Genomic DNA, 9,649 nt, shown 5'->3' with positions numbered 1-9,649 from the left:
GCCTCCCTTCCTCCCTTCCTCCCTTCCTCCCTTCCTCCCTTCCTCCCTTCCTCCCTTCCTCCCTTCCTCCCTTCCTCCCTTCCGTGCTCTTCCCCCTCCTCCCGGCGGCTGGTGCGCCCGGCGCGGTATCTGACACTTGGAGAAGCCCAGGCTGCTCTATGTGCGCTGGGAAGGCAGGGTGAAGTATTTCACAGTTCGTGTGGAAATAGGCGTGAGGAGGAGACTTGATTCCTGCTTATTGTCCAGGAATTTTAGGATAACTGTTCTTATGAAGGAAGTTGCAAAACCAGGGGTGTTTCAGTGGTTGTTGGGGTTTTCATATTGCCTTTATCTCGGTGTGATCTCTCAAATATGTTGTGCCGAATCATGAGGCACCCTGAAGATTCCTCGTATTGGGAAAGGCATTAATAAAGGAGGGGCAGGTTGAGTGAATTCACAGTTGGAAAGGAGATGGCCTGCTCCTGCTCTAGAAGAAGAGTTGAAACATTTGTGTCGATTACAAAGCATCCTAAATGTCATCCATAGAGAAGGAAATGTCCCATTGGTTTAGAGAGTAGGATATAGAAAAGGTTGCAGAAACTTTTTAATACCTTTTTCTACTACTCCTGTTTGTTCTTAAAAAGGCACTAGTGTAAATTCTGCAGGGACAAAGTGTTCTGCAAAGATACCATGCATAACTGCATAGCAGAAGTGATTTCTGTCATTTAACTGTCAGCTTTTGTCAGGTACTGAATGCTGGCGTGTAAGAAGACATGAGCCTTGTCTCTAGTGAAAATCCATAATGTTTAGCTTTACACTGGTAAGAATATATGCAGTGTGAGTAGTCAAGTCTATCTGGGTTATGCATTGTCATGTTTTTCTCCCTGAAACTCATGGCTTGAATAATGTGGATTTCTTCTTACCTCTGTAGGCTGGTTGGACTCCCTTGCACATTGCTGCTTCAGCAGGCCGTGATGAAATTGTGAAAGCCCTCATTGCTAAGGGTGCTCATGTAAATGCTGTCAATCAGAATGGCTGCACACCTCTGCATTATGCAGCCTCCAAAAATAAGCAGGAGGTATGTTTACCTAAGCTACAGGAGCTGGTGGTGCTCTTAGAAGAAGGATTTAGATATATTAACTCCACATCTTCCTCCCCTGCTCCTTTCTCTTTCTACGTACTCAGATTGCAATCATGCTTTTGGAGAACGGAGCAGATCCAGATGCAACAGATCATTTTGAATCCACCCCGTTACACAGAGCAGCAGCCAAAGGAAACCTGAAAATGGTACAGATCCTTGTGCAGCACAATGCAACTGTGGATATACGGGACTCTGAAGGGAATACTCCTCTGTAAGTAATTTTTTATTTTGCTCAATATACCATAATCTCTGTGAAATGAAACTCCCATTACTTCAATGTCTTTTTTTTTTTAATTTTTCATTGCCTCAAAATACTTGCTTCGCATCCCTGTGCAATTAAAAAGTTTATTTCAGAAAGTCACACTTAGAATTTTGCCTCAGTGTGTCTGTACATGCATACTTTAATTTGTGTTACTGCATCTACTTAAAAGAGTGTAGAACACCTTTTGTAATAATCTGGAATACATTGATTGCTGCTAGAAGGTAGAAAGTGAGCACATGACATCAGAGTCAGAGGAAACTGGTCTTGCAGGCTGGTCTACTCTGTCCTGCCAAGCAAGAACTCATTTTAGAAGCTTTTCTTCACCTCTCTAAGGAAAAGAAGTTGCAGCCCAGTGTTTATTGTTACCTTAGAGATCAATATGAATCTGTAAGGGTTACAGCTGCTTTGAACTTGGTGGCAAAACCACAGTGGAATCCAGATTTTGCTGTGAATAAGATCAAGCAGTATGTTTTAGCTGTGCATAAACCCCAGTGTGGCCCTGGAATGCACAGTTTTTCCTAGGACACTGTGCCCAATGGAAACAAGCATTTGCTGCATTTGCAGTAACACATTACTTCAGATTATTTTTTAGCATCAGACAATTTATTTATCACTTTCAATTTAATAGAGATTGCCATTTTCCATTCTCACCATGGATTATTGTTCTCTTTAGCTTTGCTGACTGCAGAGCCAAATGCTAACCCAAAGAACTGTCTTAACATTGCAAGGAGAGCAGCAGGAGGAATGTTCTTGAGTTGCTTAATGACAGCAGAGGGACTGGACAGCAAGCTTTGGAATCTGTCTAGGTAGTTGGCTGCTTGTGGATTTGTTGTTCTCAGATGTATCTCCCCCCAACATTCACGCTGTCATTTTGACATGGCATAATTATTGCTCTTTATAAGCTTGGGCAGTTTAACAGTGGCTCTGGGTTTCTTGTTCTCACTGCAGTCATTTAGCCTGCGACGAAGAGAGAGTGGAGGAGGCAAAGCTGCTGGTGTCTCACGGTGCAAGTATTCACATTGAGAATAAAGAAGAGCTGACCCCACTGAAAGTGGCCAAGGGTGGCCTGGGAGCCATCCTTAAAAGAATGGTGGAAGGCTAGAGGGGGCTTCCCACTTGAGCCTCTCTCCTGTTGCACTTCTATTTAAGACTGAAAACTTCGTATTTTGGTAGCTCAACTAGGATGTCATGTATGGTATCAGCATGGTAATGAAATGTTTTTATTGAAGCTGTTCTTTAAGTGCAGTGCCAAAACAACTCTTTGTACTTCCTGTTAATTAAATAGTTCACTGATTTTAAAGTATTTTTCAATATCTTGCAGTTTTCTTTCAGTTTACAGTGTGATGTGTATAATGTGATATTCCTTCTATATCAGTTCCCAGTTTAGAATTATTTCTTTCAAGAAACAGGACCAAAAATGTTTTAACCATTTAAAGACAGTTTTTATTTTCTTCTAGAGTCTTTGTTTTTTCCCATAGCCTTTGTGATTTGTGTGTGGGGTTTTGTTTGTGTTTTTTGGGTACTGATTGCCTTTCTTCAGGTGATTCTAAACTACACTGTATTTCTCTTTGTAGAATGCAGTTTGCTCAGTGACTTAGATAATTGTATCCATTTCTGCTATTCTTGGTGTATTAAGTGAGATCTGAGTGTTTAAAGCTTTTCTGTTGTTACTGATTGTTATCCTGTTTTTCTCTGAGTCTTTTAATACATGTATTTGATCAAGTGCACTGGACTGCTTGCAGAATGTAGGCACAGTTTCAGGGTTACCTCTGCAAATACACTGTTTTATAATGGATGGCTCTGGATACTCCTCTGGGATGTACTTCCACTTTAATATTTTTTCCTCTTGCTCCTTTTGTAGGCTCCTTTTTTTGCTCTCTTTGATTCCTTTTGTAGGTTCCTTTTTTGCTCTCTTTGACTCCCATAAGCATCACTGACACTTGCAGTTTACCATCTCATTTTATAACAGAAGCCTGGTTTAATCTTTATTTACTCGGAGCAAATCCTGATATTAAGTTATTATAAGGCAGAGCTAACGAGGCAGAGTCTGAAAAGTGACCTCCTGTCCTGATGTTGGTAAGATAATTTTTGACACCAGTGGGTAGATTTCCCCTTGAACAAAGGATGGAATTCTGTGAAATAAAGAACTTTCCTAAACAACAGTCTTTGGTATTATAAAACTTTATTAAACTTACATGTAAGAAAACCAGTATTTTCTAAATAGCTTGTATGTTTGGGGTGTGAACAGCAAGCGAGATGAAAACCTGCCATCTGTTACACAGTATGGAAATGCAACATGTTTGATCTTCAGCCTCCAGGAAAGGGTGAAATGCAAGCTGGCAGTTTCCACAGTTTGACTTGCTGGGATTAAGGTAATGCAATTAATTTTGATAAGCAAGACAGAAACTTACAACCAAATACCTTCACCCAGGACTTTAAATGCATCTTAAATCACAAAATGCAGGTTAAATTTCACTGAGGGGACTCATTAAGAGCAGAAGGGATAACTTGCCTGTACAGTAAACTCCGGCCATGCAGACCTTGATTGAAGGAGGAACCTGATTGAGTAAATGTTTCTTATATATTGCACAGGCACTGCTAAAAGTTTGATTTGAGAGCAGCTGAAGCTGAGTTCTGTGTTCATTCTTGATCTTTGTGTAGCAAAAAAACCCTGCCACAGCTCTGTAGCTTTGTACATCTGCTTCCTTAGGAGATGGTGGCTTGAATGTTGGCTTAGTAACAGGTGTCTGTATTAATGATCCCTGCTTCTTAGGGGAAGATAAATTGGCCATGCAGCAAAGACTGTTGGAACATCTAAAGCAAATTCTGAAAAATGTTTCTGAATCCTGCATAACTCTGCAGGGTTTTAGAGCTACACACTGTGGATCAATACTTAATTTGACTTGTGCTTTGCCAAGAGTATCAGTGGGAAGCTAGGAATGGTGCCCCATAATTTTTAATAAACTTTAGAGACTCTGTAATGAGAACAAACATCTGCCAGAAGGCTTACAGAAAACACCTCACTATGGTAAGAAACCCCAAATACATGTTATTTGCCTTACCTCCTCATTCCCAGCAGCCTGTTTTGCTTCTAATTTTGCCTTTTTACTAGCATCTATTACTCACTGGTGGTTAGAAGTATGAGAGGAATCATTAGTCAAGAACATGGTCAGTTGTTCCTTTCTCTATATAAAAACATTAACGTAACGAGCAATTTCTACTTTTTGAACAAATATAAAACCTGTGGTGTTCTAGGAAGACCCTACAATCTAATAGAAGATACTGACAACTTCCCCAGAACATGTTCCTATCTTGCTGTAGCAAGTTATGTAAGGAAATGCCAGCAGAAAAATGTGTGGAGGTGAGATGAAGGAAAGATTAAAAGAAATATGACCACATAATAGAGTCCCCTCTTCAATCACGATAGTGCTGTTGCAGAGATGTGGAAAGGTATAGCAATAAGAAAAATGTGACCAGAACATGTACATGCAGGAGATGGCTTTAGAAGAGCTAATACAGCTCTAGCAGTGACATGAAGACATCTATGTTTTCCCATGAAGGGCAAGAGTAGAAGAATGCTTAGGAATGTCAGATAAATTATTTTAAATTATTGCTGCTGTCAGCCAAGCCGGGGGCTCCTTTGGACCAGTAATTGATTTGAATTTTATCATCAGGAAACACCTTCAGTAAGAAATAGCACCCAAAGAGCAGCAGGTAGTACTGACTGTTTCCTTGCTGTTTCTGAGTGTGTTTAATGTCATCATTCTGCAGGTTTACATAACTTGGCTGTCAATATAAGACATTTTCAGTAAGCTGCTCAACCTGGATTGAAGGATGTGACTTAAGAATTTGGCCTGGCATAATTGCCACAAGAGTTAATAAGAGCTGCCTGATCAAGGAGACTTCTGTGTAGATCCTGATTTGAGATTTACCCTGGATATTTTGGGGAGAGAGGAGTCTGGGGATCCACTGGTGCAACATGGCAGTGTTGGTATTAGCAAGGGTTTTACCCTCACAGTCTGGCACAAATAGTTTTTAGCTAAAATAGTGTTAGAAGAACACTATAAATGCTCTGTTACTCTGGAATGAAGCTAAACACTAGGACACACCTATCAAAGAAAAATATTTGGAAGCCAGAAAACTGCCAGGAAAGGGCAATTAATACAGTTATTCTTGAAGATCCAAAATAAATCTTAACTAGGATCTCATGCCTTGCATCCTTAAATGTTGCCATATATTTTTCTTTTTTCTTTTTCCTTTTATCTTTTTTTTTTCTTTTCTTTTGAGCTCACTATCTTGGTAAACATACTTACAGCTGTAGGAACTGAACCTGAAAATTTTAGCCCAGAAATCTTAAATATTGCATATAACTAATGTTTATAGTCTGGGAGCAGTCACCAAAGGATTTATGAATATTAGATCCTGTGAAAGACTGAAGTGCCAAAAACCTCCAGATCCCTGAGCCAGATATGTTTTCCTGCAGTGCATGAGACTGAAAGCAGTGTCTGCCTGTGCCAGCGAGGACCTGCCTCAGGCAGTTCAGTGTGGAGCTGCAGAGCCTGTGGGTCTGTACTTGCCTGAGCCCTGTGGTCCTTGAGCTCTTCTGAATGTAGTATCTTTGCCTTTTTGAAAAACTGAGTTTGTGTAACTTTAGAAATGAGGCCCAGAGAGAAGGGGTGTCTAGTGACCCAGGTGTGTGTGTGTGGTTCAATTCCCTTTCTCCTTCCAAGAGGGTGCTCATCACTTGATTGCTGGCTGTCAGTGTGCTTTGCACCACTTACCGTCCCTCTTGATGCTTTCGCCTATAGAAGATAGATTGTTACACTGGGATGAGAGACCAGAAGAAAAGTAGCATGAGTTTGTTGGTCAGTGGGTAGGACTAGCCTGGAAATAGATTTAAATCATCTCAGGCAGAGGAAGCAATCCGAACTGTATAGAAGGCACTATTACTCCTAAGTTTTGAAAGCAGCTGTATCTGTGTGTCATGAGGAATGTGATGCTGTGTGAGCCTATTGGAACAAGCCTTGCAAAGGATTTAGATCTCCAGCTCCTGTTGTGTGGAACAGTCATTTGTATCTGAACTGGGCACCCAAATGCCAGTTCCATTAAACTGAAAACCAGAACTGCTGAAACACACAACTCTGGAATGCTGATGCCCTTGGGAACTTTGAGCCAAGAAGCTCACTGTTAACACAATGTATTCCATGTCAGGCAGCAACAGGGTAAGTTTCTGGGATTTTTTTTTTTTTAAGCTTAAGTGGAATTCAGACACCCAAGATTTCATTGGCTCAGGTCTTAAGATCTGTTTCAGCATTCTGATGACATTAATATAACTTCTTTTTACTTCTGATGTGCAAAATCAGTTCCTTTAAACACTGCAATGTACTGGCCATGATTATTGTTCTTGGTGCTCAGGAAGCAGGCTGGCCATCACTATTTCTGGAGAAGGCTGCTATGGTTCTGAACTGTGTGGACACATAGCATTACTGGTGGTTGACTGGAAAGCTCTTACTTTGACAAATGCTTTAGCCCATTTCCTAATTAGTTTTGCAAAATGGGTTGGATAAATCTAGATGATATTCTTTTTATACTTAAATTTTTGTACAGTATAACTAGATAATGAAAGAAATTTGGTTAACTTTAAAGGCCAAATCTTCTGCTATTCACAGAGTGCCTGTGTAATAGACCTTTTTCAATCCACCCCAGTGGCTCACAATACAAATGCCTGTTTAAGTTTTAGTCATGCTTCTATGTTAATTCAATGACAACAATTTTTGTATAAAGGGGTCCAAAGGTGACGAAGAAAACTCCATTAAATAAACTCTAGGCTATTTCTTCTTTTTCTGCTTCTTGCTTCTCATCGTTTTCAGGTGTTGCAGGAGCTGCTGTTTCATCAACACTTGGATATTCATTTGTTGCATTGCTTGATGGAACTGTGGTTGCAGGAATGTTTTCTTCGTTGGGTACCTGAGCATAGTCTGCATTGGATTGTTTCTGAACCATTTCTCTGCAGGAAGACAGGATTAGGATTGTGATCTCGCATGTTGAAATCCCATGTACACTAGAGTCTTTCAAAAGAATGAATCTTTGTATTTGCTATCTGAACAGTAACCCCCCTGTTATTACAACTGTTCCAAGATTGTGTGAAAAGGTTACAGCACCACTGGTGCTGAGACAGAAAGAGTGACAGCATATTAGCTAGTAAGACATCTGCATCGCTGGTTTAAGTGATCCCATTAGAATAAAATGGATTTTAGTATGTTTAAATGCTTTGCCAGGGAAGTGGAATGGGAAACTGAGCACTGGCAAACAGTGTCTGAGGACGGATAGCAAAACTCACTGCTTGGTGTGAGCTTTCTGGGAAATTCCATGCAGATCTGGTGTCCCATTGAAGTGCATAAAAAATAGAGTTCAGTCAGAAAAGAATTATGAAAAGACTGAAATCTAGAAAAGTATTATAAAATATATTTAGTCTTTTAGAAAATACAGAAATCTAGAAAAATATTTTTAGTAACAGGTATTAATTCCATTTATTTTATCAAAACCATAATAAACCAACTCCCAGTATTGAAGCACTTTCACATGGTAAAAAATACCAGATGCTAGTGGATTAGTTCAATGTAGTAAGATTTATTAGGATCCAAGTACAAAACTAGATGTTAATGCTACATCAATTGAAAGCAGAGATCATGCATGCATGACTGATCACTGGTCTGGGTTAGCAGAATTCCATGTTAGGAAGCCTTAGACCTGTGCTACAGGGAAGTCACATCTTTTTCTGGCCTCAACTGCATGTAGTTATTTAGCATTTAACATCAAGGGGCTAAATACAGTCTATATAGTGCATGAGATTATCCCTATTCTGAAGATTTGGCAGTTTAAGGGAAAAATGAGCAACCAAATCACAGAGAAAAAACCATCTCCAGGGCAGGATCAAAATGGTCATTCTGGGCTCCATTCTGTTGTCTAAAGCCTGCAGTTTCCTGCAGTTTGAGATTCCTTGAGTATCCCAAGTCTGTGTCCTGTAATTTCAGGTACCACTGAACTGAGCCCTCTGTGTTTACATCCCAGTAAATTTGCTGAGGTGACCCTTAGCTGCTGTTTCTTTTTTTACTTCCTCCACCTGCTTTTAACAGACCCCATTAACTTTAAATATAAAGAGCTGATTTTAGAACTTGACACTTTAGCTTGTGTTGTTCAAAAATATTTGTTTCACTGTTTTAGATACTGCTAAGTGTTAAAACAGGGAAGAGGGCAATGGCAACTTCTGTTACAAGAGCAACAGGTAAAAAGTCCCCCAAAAGCAGATGTTCACTCTGAAAGTTTTCTCAAAACTTGTATTACGCATTTTACTTTAGTTCTGGATTATCAGCAGTGCTTTACAGAAATAATTGTCTTAAAATGAAGCAAACAGAAATTCTTACTGCATCGCATTATTTGGTGACTTCCTATTTTTTGCCTTCTTGGTCAAGACCCAGACGATAATGCAAATTATAGCAGCTGCCAGAATTGCTCCAATCAATGCTCCAGCAACAATACCACCATCTGAATCTGGAAAGAAAAAAAAAGATTACTTGACTTTTTTAACAGTAGTAGTAGCAAAATCCCACAGAAATTTCGTGCAGGAGCCTTTAGCAGAAAGAAAGGATTGGATTCAAAGAACTCTTTCCAGGACGATGGCCAAAGATTCTCTAGGAAAGTGAGAGCTCTGTCCTTGTGTGGTCTTTGCTGCCTCCTTTCTCATTGGGTAGCTCCCTATCCCAACAAACTCTCTGTTCATGCCTGGCTAAGGGAAACACCGAGCTGTAACACGGACAACAGGTAAAAGCCTTTGCTTTTCAGTCACTGCAAACACGTACTGAAATCCAGGTTGCCTTTATTTCTGTCTTTCAGCTAGTGGTCACATCTACAGTGCCCCAGTCCTTGTACTACCACATTTCAGTGATGGTTGTAATTTCTGGGGTGGTGAGACCTCAGTGGGACTGTTGGCTGGAAGAAATTGCTCAAAACTCCATGTCTATCTGTTGTCAGTAAAGGCTCTGCAGTCAAAACCAGGTCCAGCTCCTGCTCCTTGCAGCAAATTAAGGTGAGGATGTTAAATCAGTTTTCTAGGTCAGTGTAAATTCTGGGCATGCCTGGATGAAAACTCTGGAGCTCTCCAAATCCTGTTCTATTCTTACTTGGAAAAAAAAAAAAAATCTAAGCTTCAAAGTTGTTAGAGAATTTTCTTGCAAGCTGTGGATATCCTCCATCAAAGATGTGATTAC

The 9,649-nt window shown here is 40.1% G+C and overlaps 2 protein-coding genes across 2 annotated transcripts in view; one reads left to right on the top strand and one right to left on the bottom strand.

Moving 5' to 3' along the window:
* The first annotated feature begins 227 nt into the window (after positions 1 to 227).
* Positions 228 to 3,544, top strand: PSMD10 (proteasome 26S subunit, non-ATPase 10). The gene is made up of 4 exons (XM_017743167.1): positions 228 to 799; positions 911 to 1,057; positions 1,165 to 1,331; positions 2,331 to 3,544. Exons 1-4 carry the CDS (start codon positions 782 to 784, stop codon positions 2,482 to 2,484), a joined length of 486 nt encoding a protein of 161 aa, XP_017598656.1. The 5' UTR covers positions 228 to 781; the 3' UTR covers positions 2,485 to 3,544.
* A 3,074-nt stretch (positions 3,545 to 6,618) lies between these two features.
* Positions 6,619 to 9,649, bottom strand: part of VSIG1 (V-set and immunoglobulin domain containing 1) — a 41,440-nt gene continuing 38,409 nt past the window's right edge. Inside the window, exons 6-7 of the mRNA XM_017743100.1 lie at positions 8,807 to 8,933; positions 6,619 to 7,389 (exon numbers count right to left, since the gene is read on the bottom strand). Of these exons, the coding sequence (XP_017598589.1) occupies positions 7,206 to 7,389; positions 8,807 to 8,933 (311 nt within the window). The 3' untranslated portion in view covers positions 6,619 to 7,205. The remainder of the gene's footprint in view (positions 7,390 to 8,806; positions 8,934 to 9,649) is intronic.

The sequence above is a fragment of the Corvus brachyrhynchos genome, unplaced genomic scaffold (genome assembly GCF_000691975.1).
Source record: "Corvus brachyrhynchos isolate BGI_N302 unplaced genomic scaffold, ASM69197v1 scaffold398, whole genome shotgun sequence".
Classification (NCBI taxonomy): Eukaryota; Metazoa; Chordata; class Aves; order Passeriformes; family Corvidae; genus Corvus; species Corvus brachyrhynchos.
The sequence above is the reverse complement of the archived record's forward strand: the minus strand, read 5'-3'. Positions and strand labels throughout refer to the sequence as shown.